A 17,791-nucleotide genomic window follows, 5' to 3' on the forward strand; every position below is an offset into this window, starting at 1 on the left:
CTGACATTCAAGATTAGAGTGCAGACTGTGCTGTCCGAATCATCCACAAGTCATGAACTACACCCAACAGTCTCATATATGACTATGAGGCTCTTGAGTTGAGGAAAGGAGACACACATCTTTTCCAGACATCATAGTCCATACTCGGACCAATAATGTCAGATGTAAGAAACCGGTCTGTGAGTTTATTTCTCAAATACCATTGATTGTTCTTGCACTTGCTTGTCCCCGCACATTCATACAATTTCAATAAGATGTGAATGGCAGATGCCTGCTTACAAGGCAAGAAGACAAAAATGACATCTATGTCAGCATCAAAGATGCGATTAACAACAAACAAGTGAATTTTTGTTTGTTGTTTTATCACTAGGCATGATTAGACTGGGCAATGATTGGGATTAATTGTTCAGTAAAATATAGCCCTGGTCATCTCAAGGCAATATCCCAAGACAACCAGGAACTCCTTTAGACCAACTGAATAGTTTTCCTATGCACACTGTTTGCCATGATGTCTTGAATACGTATGCTTGTTGATATTTTAGTTGAGATTGTGATGCCAATCACGTTTCTGGGAACGGGCTGGTGGTACGTCTAACAGTCACCAACACTTCCAGATCCAAGTTTGAAGCAGGGAGATGTCTGCCCATCCCACACATTGGATTTTGTGTCAATAGTTTCTTTCAGTATGAGATACACACAATAGTAAATATCATATAGAAATTATTGAATTGTTAATGCAGGCGGTCCCTGGGTTAAAAATTAAATGCATTCTGTAGGTCTGTTCCTAACCCAAATATGTATGTAAGTTGGAACATGGTAGGGAGAAAAGAAATTTATACTTGCCTCCCAGCTGAAAGCTCCAGCCGCCACACTGCTTGCCCCCCACCATCTGGTCCTCTTCTTTCCACCGTAGCACACCACATCTCCAGCCTCTTCACTATAGACCAAAACTTTCAGCAGCGTCCAGGCCTCAGAGATTTACTGCTCATCATAAGGTATCAATGTCAATGTTGCAAACTTATGACACACAGTGACCTTCGGCACCTGGATATGGCCGGAAGTTTTGGAAATGTAGCATGTGATGGCAGAAAGAAGAGGACCAGACGGCAAACAGCGGGGCGGAGAGGCCATGAGTATTCATTTATTTTTTTTAACCAACACTCATTTCTCCAGCTGACCTGATGCTCACCGTGCGGTCCTCTTCTTTCCATCATAGGCCATGCCGTATCTCCAGCCTCTTCTCTATAGGCCAGGACTTTTAGCCATGTCCAGGCTGGAGCTAACTGTGTATCAGAAGGTTGCAATGATGATGCAGCCTTATAACGCACATTGAGCTCCAACCTGGAAGCGCCCGGATGTCCTGGCCTATAGAGAAAAGAGCGGGGATGCGGCGCGTGACGGCGTAAAGAAGACAACCGGATGGATGGCGGATGGAGAAGTCAGTGTGAGGAGAGTATTTTTTTCCTTAAGATCCAACTTTCATAACTAGGGGTCGTACATAAGTTGTATGATAGTAATCAGGGGACTCCCTGTATAGCATTTTATTTATGGTTTTTAGATTGCCATTGTGTGCCGGCTGCTCTATAGGCGTTACACTTACATAAATATACATTATGTGCAGTCCAAACATAAGTCTTTGCATTCTTTACAAATTATTGCAGAAATGTGGTGTTTACATTATACAGTCTATACGCTATCTGAAAATGTACGTAAAGTAGAGAAATAACACAAACACTTTGGGTGTGAGACAATGGACTTTAATCCTGTCAATACTTACCAACAAGGAAATGCAAAGATAACGCAGACGTCTTTTCATAATTTCTACAAATTGCTGATGCCTTAGAGGTATAGAATATGCTGAGCTCATCCTGAAGTGTTTTTGAATATTTAAAGTAATATCAGGAATTAGGAATTTGTATAAAGTAGTACGGTACATGGAAATAAGAGCTTCATGAAACTATATAAATTATAAATCAAATAAGAATTATGTAATTTGAATTCTTCGAGCTTAAAGTTAACTCTGAAGACCAGATTAGAAAAGTGTGACTGCAAGTAGAAACTCCAGGTAATACGTCTCAGAGCCAAGAGTCATCAAATAGATGGTAAGAAATAAGACTGTTCATATGAAGTAGACTTTCTACTTTCTATGTGTGTGTTTGGTGTATACAGTAGTTGTCAAACCAGCGGAGTGAGTGCGTAACAGAGGAAGGACATCATTCCAGAATCCCCTCCAACACTTAATGGTATATATATATATATATCTATATAGATGCTGTATATAATAACAACCAGCTTATTATCTAATGTGTATGAGGGTCCCCCAAATCAGATGTCTACAGGGGCCCGTACACCAGTATCAGTGGGACTGGCAAACCCATCAATACGAGCTGGGGAGTGAATGATCCAACATGCCGGTTTTCCTACAACTGATCCTTTTGTTCACCAGGAGATAAGCTGCAGCTTGTTAGACTCTGATATTGGCTCTCTCATAGAAAAAAAAGGATCACTTTACCGAGAGATTGCTCCTGTGTGTGGGGGAGTTGGGAAAGAGAACTGTTGGCTGAGCGATTGTACGACCGACAGCTATATAGTGTGTATGGGAGGTTTAGGAAAGAAGGATTAGAACGCTGTCAGTGCCCTTTTTCTGCTCTCCTCTTAACATTTCCTTACCCCTCAGGATCTCAGGCTTGTTCCTTACACCTTATGATTAACCAGGCTATCGAGACGTCACCTGTGCACCACAAACTGCACAGACAAAGTCATGCCAGGCTGACAAATCAAATGCCACACTGGGAAACCTGTAAGTTCAGGAAATTCTCGCAGCTCCACGGCCAGAGAGCGCCAACCTGGACCGTGGAACGGAGTTGCGGGAAGTGATCTGCTCATTTCTACTGCCATTACATTCAGATCTGTGAGACTGACGGCTGTGAGAGAGCCTTAAAGTGGTACTCCCATCTCCAAGAGCCTATCCCAATATGTAGTAGGTGTAATAATAATAATAATATTAGCAAATACCTCCATTTAGAAATGTAGCATAGTTCTTCTGATTCGCTGTCTCTTTCCTCATGTGCAGGGCATTGCAGGACCTTAGAGATCCATGGTTATGACCACTAGCTAACTAACTGTCACTATATCAGTGGTTGTAACCATGGATACTGTTATGATCTGCAACAAGAACGAAGGAAAGATAGGGGAAAGCTGTCCCTACAGTAAGACTAAGCTGAATCCCTACGATGTAGCGGGCTGCCTGTTCCTAGTGAACAGACCCGCCTTCGTCCTCAGCTAGTCTGAACGAAGACCTATAGAATTAAGGGAGGGGTCCCTAAAAGAACTAAGGACTGGGCCAAAAAATGGGACACCTTCTAAACAGAAGTTGTTGTAGAACACAAAAGACAAACAGACAAAAAGTACTAGAGGTCCAAGAGGACCAAGCAAACTGAAAGAGAAAGGCACCAAAGCACCTGGCTAGAGAAACAGTCAAACAACACTGAAGTCCAGCACAGCCAGAAGGGCGGAGTTGGAATATAAAGGCAGATGGTCACGTGACCGCAAAACACAAGATAGAAAAAACTAACAGGAGGGTTCTAACAGATACCTAAGGTCATGCAATGCCTGCATATGAGGAAAGAGACATAGCGAATCAGAAGAACTATACTACATTTCTAATTGGAGGTATTTGCTAATATTATTATTATTACACCTCCTACATATTGGGATAGGATCTTGGAGATTGGAATACTTCTTTAAGTCGCATAAAAGTGATAGGTAACATGAATAGGCATTATGAATTAAAGGGGTTGTCCACTACTTTATTTGATCCCCCAATGTATTCCCCCAGGGCCCATAAGAGTTTCTCTTAATACCTTGTGGTGCCTTTTCTGCCTGTGAGCGGCGCTATTACTGGCCGCTCACAGCCATCACGTGACCCCCGGCTGCAGCCGGCTCTAACATCCGCTGACGTCACGACAAGTCCAGGCTGCAGCCGAGGGTCCCTCTTCCACGTTCTATTGGTGGCTGCTGGGTTGTGAGCGGGGTTACCCCGAGCGTCACACCCGGCATCCACCGCGCGCTCTCCCTCTCCTCATTCACTGGGAAAAAGCGCAGTGGATGCTAGGTGTGACACGGTGGGGTCATTGCGCCCACAATCCAGCATTTCACCATGGGGAGCGCGTCACTGATGTCACGCCTCACTTGACGTGCCACCGATAGCGCCGCTCAGAGGCAGAAAAGGTACTGCAAGGTATTTACAAAAACACTTCTGGGCCCCGGGGGATACATTGGGGGGTTCATATAAGTAATGGACAAGTTCTTTAACTCACAAGGAATCGTAGGATTGTGGGACCTCTTTTCTGGTGATCAGTAAGGATCCCAGTGGCAGGAGACTTCAGCAAACATACATTTATCACATCTCGTATTGAGATTTTTTTGTGTTTGGTACAGCGAAAGGTAACACCCTATCACAGGATCCACCACTGACAATAGGTAATGGATCCAGCTCACATCCTCCCCCTTGCTTCACAGGTCACAGAGCGCGCTGAAAGCACTCTCTGATGGAAGTTAGTGAGTATTCTCCAGACTGCAGGTTCCTATGTCCATATGGCTTATATAAAGTATATCTCTAATCTCTGGTAGCAGTTCAGGCCACGTGGCTGCCCCCAAAATCATGTGCAAAAAGTAGAATAGCTCTGAAATGAAAAATAAAATCTCCAAAAATAAAGATAGAAACAACTATATGTAAATAGGTGATACATCCCATTCAATTACATTTGTAAGACACATGTTGCTCTAGTGATACAGTTGAAAGAACAAGAACATAAAAGTGAACTAGAGCTGGGTTCTGGCATAAGCTTCAGCCATTGTTCTAGATAAAAGGTGTTGTTAAGCAGATGAAGTTATTTTTATTAACTGGAGCTGTGCCCGGTGTAAGCAGACCTCTTCAAAGAGCGGCAAACAATCAAAACCAATATTAAATAAAAACACGCAGGACAAAGGACAGTCCTGGAAGAAACGCATGTACAGGTGTGTCGTCTAGTCAGGAAACGCTGACTCGCTCGTCAAGGTATCAGTATTAAAAATTGATGTCCGTCATTTCACTATAAAATACCGACTTTGTGATGTTTCAGAACATTGTCAGGATCTTGGACACCTCTTAAAGGCAATCTGTCGCCAGGTTTTTGCCATGTAATCTGAAATCAACATAAAGTAGAGATATAGACCCTGATTTCAGCTATGTATCACTTACTGGGCTGCTTAGTGTAGTTTTCATAAAATCACTATTTTATCAGCAGGAGATTATCACTAGAGGATGATAGTAAATCTGCTGTCATGTAGCCAAGCATATTCATGAGCTCTGTATAACCCTGCCCCCTCCACTGATTGGTCGTTTTCTGTGTACACTGTGCCAGTCAGTGGTGGGGGCGGCGTTATGCAGAGCTCAATGTTCAGAGAAATGCTAGAACTGCAGAAGATAAAACAATGATTTTATCAAAGCGACAGCAAGCAGTCCAGTAAGTGGCACATCACTGGAATCAGGGTCTCTGTCCCCACATTATGCTGCTCTCAGATGGCATAGCAAAAACCTGGTGACAGCTTTCCTTTTAAGGCATATTTACACAGGCCAATGAAGGCATGAATTTGTGATTTGATCTTTCATGCGGACATAAATATGGCTGTTGAAGCACATACCCTACTGAAAATAGGGTAAAGGCTCCTGACAATAATGTAACTGTATGGGAAATATCATTTGTCAGCACATACTGGCTTCACTCACTTATCTTGCGCATGCCCGTGGCTTCTTCCCCGCTCATCATTGATCCTCTGCGGCTGGGTGTACCCGTGCAGAGACCTCCGATCATGTGCAGTGCACCTCTCTGAAGCCGACTTCAGAGGATCAGTAATGAGCGGGGAAGAAGTCGCACGCATGCGCGAGGTAAGTATAGCGCTGTGGTGGCATCGGTGCTTGTAAGTTATGGGGCGTGATAACATGCTGAATGGGCCGACACCAACACCCATCGACTAGTAAAAGACCTAATTTACATATCATAAATGGACTTTAGAAATACTTTTTCTAAAGATCTGTTTATGTGTGTAATGTAATACAGGGACTGTTAGGCAGGGTATTTACATATGTAGACCCAACTGCTGGTGGTTCTGGGGGCATGAGGGAACTGACAGGTTCCCTTTAAAAGGAATCTGCCACCCCCTGTCACTTATCTGACCTCTAATATGGGCACACAGGTGATAGAAATGTAAATCTATTCCTACCTGTATGCCTTATATTAGAGGTCTGGTTGCTGTGAAATGTCTTCTTATTCAGTCAAGTTTCTGATGCTGTGGTGCCGGGGGCCTGGAAGAAATCCCCACCTCCTGTGTGAATTACCATGTTTCTGCCTTCCCCTGCACGTCATAGTGACCTGTGATGTGCAGTTGCAGCAGCAGCCAAATCCAGGCACCGGGCCTGCAAGCATCAGAAACTTGTAGGACTAAAATGAAATTTCACAGCAACAAGACATCTAATACAGGTAGGAATAGATTTACATTTCTATCACCTGTATGCTCATATTAGAGGTCAGATAAGTGCCAGGGGGTGACAGATTCCCTTTAAGTAGAGAATCCTATGAAAACATTCTACTTACTGACTCTCCAGTTTGTAAAACTTATTTTATTAAACATTTTTATGTAATTCTTAATTAATATAAGGAGTCTTAGGTTCAGAATCCTCATCTCTTGGTCAGAGTATAAGTGGTTACAAAGAGTGTCTCTATCTGGAGGACTAGTCCTGTATGACACAGCCAGTCCAATGATGTGAATGGGCGTGTGTGCATCTGTCTGTGCGTCTCTGTGTGTGTGGAAGAGCCTAGAATGTATGGACTCATGGTGGTATATATACTGTACATGTGAAGACATATATGTGTATGTATGTGCTCTGTATGCATGTGTGTATGTGCTCAGTGTATACGTGTGTATGTGCTCGGTGTATACACGTGTGTGTGCTATGTATGTATCATGTGTGTGTAACATGCAGTGTTTGTGACACATGTGGTGTATGTGTTTAGTATCTACATGTATAAATCCCGGCAGCACTAACATTAACATTGTTGCTCGTGCTCAATTATCGATCTGAACTCAACGCATGTAAATGCAACCGAAATGTTTGTGTGTGATGGTGCAATATGTTAGCATTTAGGGCCCCACTTTAAACTTTTCCCCAGGGCCTACTTTGTCTAAAACCAGCCCTGGTTACCTGTCAGTATAGTCCTGCCTCTGATGATAAGGAAATTACTGTAAACTCTGCCTGAGTCTAAAAATCTCTATTGGCCAGTGTGAAAACTGCAACATTCCTATATATTTTTTTAATAATGGAAAAAAAACGAAACATGGCCAATAAGTTAATAATAATAATATAACCTCCTGATTTGGGTCATTTTCTGATGATGGCTTTCCTTTAAGTTTCTAAGTTGTCCTGGGTGCATCCATTCGGTTTTTCCCTACCAGTCAGCCTTGTGTGACAGCAAGCGAAAGTTTCTCTATTGAATTCCTGTTCTGAATATGAACAAAAAAATTTGCATTTCAACTTTTCTGAGAAAAATGTGGAAATATTAATTGGGATAAGAAGCAGGTGGCTAGAGACTTAACACCATGTCTCTCCCACACAGCACTATAGATTGTGCAAGGTATAGACATGCAGCACGTCTTCCCACCGCAGCACAGCGGAGCGCCCCTCCACCAGGCACTGCTACATGGGATGCCAAGATATGCAGTGTAACCTACACTAAATCATATGCTCTAGAAAGTGTTATCAGCAGAATATGACACACTGACACACCTATCTACCACTGTTAGCCTTAGTGCAATCATTTACAGACATGTCTAGGCTGCCTAGTATTTGCATAGAGAATGCCCTGTAATTACTAGAAGTGGAAAGGTACAAGCGACTAGGAACGGATCATTTTTAAAATACACTTGCTGCAAATAAGCAAACAAATGGCCGAAGCCTTCTGCTTTGCATGTCATGTGTATAAGCATCCCCTATTACTTGTAGGCACTACAAGACATGGATTTTATGTAACGCCTAACCATAACAAAGACTAAGTATATCTATGGGACATGGTCATAGTAGGAAACCTAGAAGCTTTGTATTGGTGTTCCCCATTAATGTTAGACTTTAATGGATTTCCCATAAAACTTGGGTACACATCACTATCTGATCTATGGGGACATAACCTCTAGGACCCCAATCATTCGGTGAGCCGATTACTTATTCAGGTTTTCTCTGCACAGCATTGCTCTTTCCAGTGCAGAGAACTGGAAAAAAAAGTCACTTTCAAGTGAGAGAAGGTTGAAAAAGGTAACATACTGCTCTACTTAATTAATTTTACTCACTTATACAGCGCAATCATGTTCCATTGCACTTTACTTTCATCAACATCCCCATTGGGGCTCACAATCTAGATTCCCTATCAGAATGTCTTTGGAGTGTGGGAGGAAACCAGAGAACCCGGAGGAAACCCACGGAAACACGGGGGGAACATACAAACTCATTACAGATGTTGTCCTTGGTGGGATTTGAACCTGACCTGCAAAGCATCAGTGCTACCCACTGAGCCACTGTGCTGCCCACACTTTACCTAGCATTGTGCCCCTTCTTTTATATGCTTCAATCGTATCCTTTTTAAGAACCGCTTTCAACAATTCAATATTCCTATGACATTATGATATCAGGTACCAGCAAAAATCACAATCACCTATGGGTTTATCAAAAATGTCTCTGCACGGATCCAACTACATATTTTCCAACACAATTACACCTTGTCCCTCCCGGTTCCACACCCCGGGGTTACCAGCTTGACTTTTTATTTTTTGTTGACTGCTTAAAAAAATCACAGACAATATTTTTTACGGACACATCATAAAACCATTATAAATCATTATAATTATAAGTGATCCATGTCTACAGCCCATAAGTCTGATATGAAGACATCAGCTGCATTCACTGTGAAGTGTAAAATCATGAGAATTACAGACAAAATAATTTCTATAAGTTTCTCCAGCTTCAAAAACTCACGGACACTTTATTATTTTTTTAAGGTAAAAAAGTGCCCTATTTTTACGGATTGTCCTGGAATTTGTGGACGGTTGGCGACCCAGACTACACCGCCAGATCCTCTCACCATGCTCCAGGTTACAGCATTTCTATAACATTCACATTTCTGTTTTTTTTCCTTTCAGGGTTGAATAAGAGTTTCCTTCCAAACCCTGAATTTGATGAATTTCACTATGCAGCGCCCATTATTCATCCCCACTTTTAGAGGTGAGTGCAGTGGAAAGCCTTTATACACTTGCCAGCAGTTGACAACCACATACATGCACAGATTCATCCAAGGCAGCGAGGCAAAGCCCAGCGAGGTTCACCATCAGTGGTTTTGGAGACCTCAGAGATGCTATGTTTAGCAAATTACAATGTATTTCGAAAAATTGAAGGTCTGGATTTCTTCCTTTTTTAAGTCGTGCCATTAACAGATTTAACATTTTGTATTATTGTGTCCTGATTTTACAAGCGTTGGGAAGTCACACGTCGTTCATCAAAAGCAGCGGACTTACAAAGCTTAGCCGTTACTTAGTCATTTTTTATCTCAAGGAAATTGTGTGATTATGCCGGGCATTTTGTAAAGTGAAACAAGAATGAAAAAATCAATGTCGACCAAAGCAAATCATCTAAAGCCCCTTTGTATAGGTTGAGTCAGCCGAACTTACACGAGGACTCTTTCCCAATTGTGGCCAGTGTAAGGAGGCCACCAATCCACGGATGAGGGGCAGAACACTAGCTGGTAGACTGATGGCTAAAAATCATCTTACCAACCATCTGTCCCCATACAGCAGCACTGGACCATTTTTAAAGGGGTTTTCATTTTCAGGAACGTTATGTCCCCAGGCGCAATTTGAAAAAAAAAAAAGAACCTGTCCTTTATTCCCCCTACCCAGTACCAGCACAAAGTCTCCGCTGCTGCTCCGAGTTTCTTTTATTGTTTGCGGTACTGACGTACCATTAACTGCTGAGCAGAAAAGACACGGCGCTGGACCGCAGGAGGGTGATGAAAGCACGGTTTATTCTATGACAAAAAACTGCCATTGGGGACACAACTTTCCTGAAAATGGAAAACGCTTCTAAAGGGCTTTAAATGAGCGCCAATCAACTTACTAGTGCTCATTAGGACAGGTGCAGATGAACGTATGTTTGGCCCAACTGCGATCTGACAAAACATAGGATCAGACCCAGACCAATGTTAGTGTATGGGGATGTTCACATTTCCTTGGAATGAGCCGGCCCAAGGAAAAATCGCTGCATGCCTGAGGTTTATCTGATATTCGGATCGTACTCGGTCATAAAAGTCAATGAGTCGGGGGAAACCATTGGACTGGACTTGGAAGACATCTGAGTCAGGTTTCCACAGACTGACCGAATGGAGACGGTAGAGACATTTTTTTTCTCCCACTTCTCTTCATCCAAATTCTTCACAATGACGCTCGTGGGTCATGCATGTTCTGCTGATACGGGCACTGCCTCGTAGTGCTGGGGTCCTGGGTTCAAATCCCACCAAGAACAACATCTGCAAGGAGTTTGTATGTTCTCCCCGTGTTTGAGTGGGTTTCCTCCGGCTTCTCCGGTTTCCTCCCACACTCCAAAATTGTACTGATAGGGGATTTAGATTGTGAGACCCAATGGGGACATTGATGATAATGACTGTAAAGCGCTGTGGAATTAATGGCGCTATATGAGTAAAATAAAATAAATAAATACTCTTAGCTTTTCTCTTTAACCTTTATTAGCTCGAAAAGATACAAGTTCTGCTGAATTTGAAAAATTTGCAAAAAAATTACAGGAGCACATAAAATCCCTCCAGGGGAGACTGGAACATTTGGGCATAAACTATGTAACTTTTTAAAAAGTCACAATTGATGAATCAGCTGAATACATTTGGAAACCCCAAACCCTACCCACAAAAGCAAACATAAAAAAAAAATCAGGAGATATCTATAAAATAGATTAAAAAAAAAAGGCACAAATTAAAAGAAGAGTAAGGTGCAAGTGAAAAACAGGAAAAAGATCCCCTCGAAAAACTAGACAAAAGAAAGTGCAAATGCAGTAATGACTCGGGCCCTATGTCTTCTATGCTAAATGCTTGCACGTGTCCGCCGCAGGCAATTTGACAAGCTCCGAGACTCTTAACACTTAAACGATTAAGTGCACAGTAACCATCACTTAGAGCTGTCCTGTTTACTTTTCTTTACAAGTCTGGCCTTCAGCAGATGGTAAATCTGAGCTTATTTGAGCATCATAATGGTAAAAATAGTCAGCTTGATCAGCTGTGGGGTTAAAGTGTATGCAACTAAGAGCATGTGCTATTTACTCTGGACGCACTATATCTGGCAATCAGTGTGTGCTTACATGGTGACTTGTAGTAGGAGCATAGTAACCAGTTCATCTGCCTGGATAAAGTGTGATCCCCACGCTTAGGAAACTAGTACAACTGCTTCAGGTGTAACTATAACAAACTCCATTACCCAGGTTGGTCATATTTCATGATCACTAGTTAGAGATGGTGAGAATCAATTCACAGGACCTAGTCCATCAGTCACGTCGGTAATCTGTGGCTGCCAGATGGAAGCCGGTGTGAACCACCTCCTAAGTGCCAGCATCCGCTAACCAAAAGAGGAGCAGGGGATGCTGTCAGGTAGGAGGTGACTAGAAGGCCTCTCGTCCAACGGACACAGATTACGACATGGCTTCTGGGTCCTGGGAATCGATTCACACCTACGCTGTTACTGATATAAGATTATACAATTTAGTCAATATAATTGCATTTATCAGAAAGAAATAATTGGGTCAACTAAGTAAGTCCCCTACGTATATATAATATCCTATATGCACTGCACATATATATTGAGCTGAGATCTACATTTGCCACAAGGGCCAATCTACTGAAGTTTGCCGGGAGATGAATCTGCACAAGCGCCACCACCAGCAACATTTTACTGAAGACCGCCGACCGCTGGGGAATGAACCTGTGCAAGCGCTACCCTCCACGATGACGGCGCCAGCTTGAACGTTAAAAAAGGAGGTAGATACAGACACCAGAGGCAGAGCCAAAGACCCTACCCACAGTCCCACCCCTATGCACCTAAAGCTGATTACACCCAAACTTCAAATGCAGATTAAAGAACAACCAGGAAGCAGATTAATTCACTAAGGCCACGGCCCCACTATCGGTATTCGGTCAGTATTTTTTCTCAGGAGTGGAAGCCAAAACCAGGAATGGGTGATAAATGCAGAATTGGTGACTTGTTTCTATTATACCTTTCCTCTGATTGTTCCTCACCTGGTTTTGGCTCCCATTCCTGAGAAAAAATACTGACCGAAAACTGACCAGATACTGATAGTGGGGCCATGGCCTAAAGGTATCTATTGAATCTACATAACAGCGCCATTATGGCCATACCTTCACTTGATCATGCTAAATCATGCTGACAGGTTCTCTTTAAGGTTTTATCTAAAAGTAGAATCCACCAACAAGCGCCAGGGTATTTTAAAAAGTGACCCAGGAAAGCATGCAAGGCCCCTACAGAATGATCCTTATTCCTTATGTGATTTCTTATGTCTCATAATCAGGCCCTGTATTCTGCAGATGGCTCCTGCTGTAGCTGTATATTACAGAATTATTCCTAATGCAATCCCCTAATATGGTATTTATAGTAGAGCTTCACTGACAGTAAAATTAACTCTACGAACTACAGCTTGGTCAGGGACCATTTTAGCCAAGTAAAATGCCACTTAGCTAAAAACAGAAAATAACAGGTTTGACCCCAAGGACCTGTTGTGGACACACATAACAACACAATGAGATCACACACATACTTTGTTGCTTTGCAAAACTCTTATCAAAAACTTGGGCCATACAAACATACTGCCGAAAAGGAAGTGCCCCGCGACCTATTTCAATAGCTGGTTTTACAATCCCATATAAAAGGTTTTACAATCCCATATAAAAAGGACAAAAAGAACACGGATAGAGAAATGAAAGACAGCAGAACCTCAATCATTGGGCAATGGACACGTACTACTACTTTCGGTATGGACTCTTGTTGTAGTTGCTTCTACTTTCTTATTTGCTAAGTTTTCTATGTTTTAATATGTTTTGAGTCACTACAGATCACTGCATTGCCATCTGGATTTCTAAATGGACTAATTTTAACAATACATACAATTGTAACAGTTAATTTTTATTTATTAATTTTTTTTTTATTTTTGCTGGTAAATAAATTAATTAAATGGAAGCGATACTTGTGGTCAATAAATTAATCTGTCTGAGCACAAACCATTACCTAGTAAAATGAAAATGACATTGGAAAGGGAACACATCTATGGAGCTGTGATATGCTATCCTTATATTTGAATTTATTAATCACACAAATCAGCAAATAGCACCTAGCATCACCATTTTGTTTCTATACAAGGTGGCCTTAGGAGCTAACATTATTATTATCTGTGCAAGAAGAGTGAAAATGCAAGGGAGAAAAAGAGTAAAATCGTGTAGACAATAGGACTGACCACTGCAGAGAATGGGTGAAGTAGGACGGAATTAGGGCTCTATTTGAGCACACGTAATAAATGGGCACAATTCAATAATCTACATTGACTACAGCAAAAGATATTATCACTGAAATTCCAAAAATGTCCTAAAGCAGCAAAGGATGAATGAACCACAGCGAGGCAATACAGTCCGCAGGTATGGCAGGTGTATGAACACCCTTAGATTGGCCATAATATGTATTTGCAGATCATCAGTGGACCAAGCCTTTACTAGTAGTCTACCAATCATACGTGTACGACCATTAGGCCACGGCCCCACTATCAGTATTTGGTCAGTATTCGGTCAGTATTTTTTCTCAGGAGTGGGAGCCAAAACCAGGTGAGGAACAATCATAGAAAAGGTATAATAGAAACAAGTCACCAATTCTGCATTTATCACCCACTCCTGGTTTTGGCTCCCACTCCTGAGAAAAAATACTGACCAAATACTGACCAAATACTGATAGTGGGGCCGTGGCCTTACAGACATCATATTGTTGGCAGATTTCACCAATGGTCTGTGGATAAAAACATGTCTATTACCAGCTTAACTATAAACCACTGGTCCATTGATCAGGGTTCCAAGCTCTACTAGAACAGGAGGTCCACCTTAATGGACCTGAGTAAGAGGTTATATTTAACTGGGGTGCTCAGGATTTTTATTTTTTCCTCCATAGGATTGCAGATGTTGGAATTAAAAAACACTGCTAAACTCCACTGCGGCCTGTCAACCAAGACTGGGGCTGCAGCAGAGAGGCAGTGCTAGACCTGAGGAAGGTGAATATAGCTGCGATTTGTTATTTTCTAAATCTGCAAGCCTATGGGGAAATAAAAATGCCAAAGACCCCCTGTAAAACTGTGTTAATACCCCCCAAAAAAGTGCAAATAATTTCACAAATCTGTTTTATATTTGTCCTTACTTTACCTTTTTTACTGCGTCTTTGAAATTCCCAATAATCATGATCATCTTCTGGCTTCCATCTCCTTGAAGAAAGCTCTCCATCACTACGAAATAACTTTTTCGTTCTCCGGGACAAGGAGGAGAAGTTTAACCAGCTCACAGCTGTAGACAGGGAACCCTGTGAGTTCCTGTTGGCCCTAAAACTTCCCGAACCGGCCTCCTTTCTCATGGTTTCTGCAGGTGCTGTGCCAATTCACAGAGAAAACTGTGGGTAATGTGCCAAGTCTTTAAATTGTGGTCGTCTTAGGAATACAGCCAAATGTCTTGAAAACACCATTTCAAGTGAGAATAAAGAAGATATATATTCTGCTGCTGTCTTGAGTTATAAATTGTGTCAAGCCTTTAAGGAGTCTTTTCCTACAGTGACAACCAGTCGTAGTCCAGTCGCTTTTCCTACGGTGACAACCAGTCGTAGTCCAGTCGCTTCTCCTACGGTGACAACCACTCCTAGCCCAGTAGGAATAAATACAATGCAGCTTTCTCAGACTTCTATATGAGGAAACTCAGCAGTCTCCACATTAGCAAAAAAAAAGTTGTTTTATGAACTGTAACCTCACCTGCTTCTAAGAGGAGAAAACATAGAAAGGCAGCTTGGAAAGATAATCCATTTACAGAAATGTCCCAGTCCACGTCAATGCAGATCTGTGATTCAGCAGTGCTGCAGCATTCTCCCAGCCAGGCTGGGCTTTAGCTTTCTCCTTCCAACTTTAGTCAGGTAGGTGAGATCTGCTGCCCAGAGCTGATAGCAGTGTTTTCCCTGTAGTGTGAAGTGATCTCAGTGATTTCCCTACAGGGACTGACAGCACACAGAACAGACCACTCCCCGGTTAGTCCCATAGCACAACAGTGGCACTGGCAGGACTCTGCATCATATTCCCTGCACTCACTATATGAATATGCAAAAGTCAAACCACACACCAATAAAAAGCAATTCTGTAGCACTACTGTCTCTAATCCAACCTTGTGTCATATCGTTTACTAAGGCCAATGTACACATTATGGCCAATACTGACCCCAGCGTTATACAAAGTCCAAAAAGTAGCGAGCTAAGGGATATTTGGTCTATACTCGATACTATCTGACACCCGCTTATCTGTGATTTTAGGTAATCCACAATTCAATACTGTAGTAGGAGCATTAATGATTAGTAACAGAATGCAAGAAATTGTGCTAATGTAGTATAAAGCTAAAAATGCTGACATTGAATATATTTTCTCTGGGTTGAGATCACAATGCAGTCTGCTCTAAAATCCTACAATTCAAGTTCCCATACACATTACAATCACACTGTCTGTGTCGGTAGAACGATCGGTGTCATCTCATAATAATCCTTTTTATTTCTATAGCGCCAACATATTCTGCACTTTATAATTAAGAAGATTATAAAAGACTAGATGGTGGCCCGATTCTAACGCATCGGTTATTCTAGCATATGTCTCCCGACCCTCCTTTATAATGCCCCATGCAGGATGTCACATCCCCCCCTCCCTTATAATGCCCCATGCAGGAAGTCACATCCCCCCTATATAATACCCCATGCAGGATGTCACATCCTCTGTATATAATACCCCATGCATATAATACCCTATGCAGGATGTCACATCTCTCCATAGTGCCCCATGCAGGCTGTCACATCCCCCCTATATAATACCCCATGCAGGATGTCACATCCCCTGTATATAATACCCCATGCAGGATGTCACATCCCCACTATATAATGCCCCATGCAGGAAGTCACATCCCCCCTATATAATACCCCATGCAGGATGTCACATCCCCCTATAGTGCCCCATGCAGGATGTCACATCCCCCCCATATAATACCCCATGCAGGATGTCACATCTCTCCATAGTGCCCCATGCAGGCTGTCACATCCCCCCTATATAATACCCCATGCAGGATGTCACATCTCTCCATAGTGCCCCATGCAGGCTGTCACATCTCTTCATAGTGCCCCATGCAAGATGTCACATCTCTCCATAGTGCCCCATGCAGGAAGTCACATCCCCCCTATATAATACCCCATGCAGGATGTCACATCCCCCCATAGTGCCCCATGCAGGTCCCCTATGGCCCCATACAAAAAAAAAAAAAAAATCCAATACTCACCTCACTGCTTCTCTGGACTCCAGCGTAGCCGGCATCTTCCCGCTGTGCGCTGTGACCGCTCAGGAGAGAGCGCGGTGTAAAGACGTCACCGCGCCCTCTGACCTGAGACGTCACAGAGCACCAGCGGAAGACACAGGAGCTGCTCCGCAGGCACGGGGAGGGGTAAGTATGACGCCGGGTGCCAGGGTCCTGATCAAGCGGGGGGAGGGATGGGAGGAGAGGGGAGGGGAGGGGCGTCACACTTGTCCTCGGGAGATAAGCGTCCGTAGCCGCTGATCTTCCGACGATAGCCGCATGTAGGTCAGCGGCGCCTGCGGTCTGGGGACTTATGCTGCGAGCAGCCGGCTGCATCTCCCGGCTGCATCGCCGCTGACCTCCGTGCCGCACATGAGCCGCTAATGGCCGCCATGTTTTTCTGAAATGCCGCGTCGCTGATTGGCCGCGGCCGGACCAATCGGCGACCCAGGATTTCCTAGACAGACGGGATAAGACAATTATATAGATAGATTAATGACTTGCACTACTTTGTTTTATATCAACTATGCACTAAAAAAATACTACTTAAATATCTGAATTGTAAAGTGCTGAGGAATATATTGGCGCTATAGAAATAAAGATTATTATTAAAATAGCAAGTTACACAACTTACTAAAATCCTTCCATAATGTGTAGAAATCAGCGCTGCTCGTGGGTCTCATCAGCTTCACTTCTGAGCTGTGCTTGACACTTCCACAGTGATATGTATGAAGGGGCTGGCTGACTGGCTCATTTTAATAGCTATGCCAGCCTTTTTCTCTACCACAGCTCATTTGTAGACAGATAACAGGACTGGCTTACTGATTGATATGAGTAGCTAGCCAGCCCCCTTCTGTATCCCAGCTGATGTGTAGACAGAGAAAAGGACTGGCCTACTTATTGACATGAGCCAGCTCCCTTCTCTATGACAGCTGATGTGTACACAGAGAAGAGGACGGTCTTAGTTATTGATATGAGTAGTTAGCCAGCCCCCTTCTATATCCCAGCAGATGTGTAGACAGAAAAGATGACTGGCCTACTTATTGATATGAGTAGTTAGCCAGCTCCCTTCTCTATGA

General features: G+C 42.9%; 1 protein-coding gene across 4 annotated transcripts in view; it reads right to left on the reverse strand.

Annotated features, from left to right (window-relative positions):
- Nucleotides 1-17,791, reverse strand: part of NHSL1 (NHS like 1) — a 228,286-nt gene that overhangs the window by 113,686 nt on the left and 96,809 nt on the right. Inside the window, exon 1 of one of the 4 annotated variants that reach the window (XM_073671330.1) lies at nucleotides 14,553-15,386. The exons of the other annotated variants lie outside the window; for them this stretch is intronic. Within the exon in view, the coding sequence (XP_073527431.1) occupies nucleotides 14,553-14,757 (205 nt within the window). The 5' untranslated portion in view covers nucleotides 14,758-15,386. Of the gene's footprint in view, nucleotides 1-14,552; nucleotides 15,387-17,791 lie in introns of those variants that run through there. 4 annotated transcript variants of the gene reach the window in all.

The sequence above is a fragment of the Phyllobates terribilis genome, unplaced genomic scaffold (assembly GCF_046119375.1).
Source record: "Phyllobates terribilis strain yellow unplaced genomic scaffold, ASM4611937v1 Scaffold_3__8_contigs__length_932513732, whole genome shotgun sequence".
In the NCBI taxonomy this organism is placed as follows: Eukaryota; Metazoa; Chordata; class Amphibia; order Anura; family Dendrobatidae; genus Phyllobates; species Phyllobates terribilis.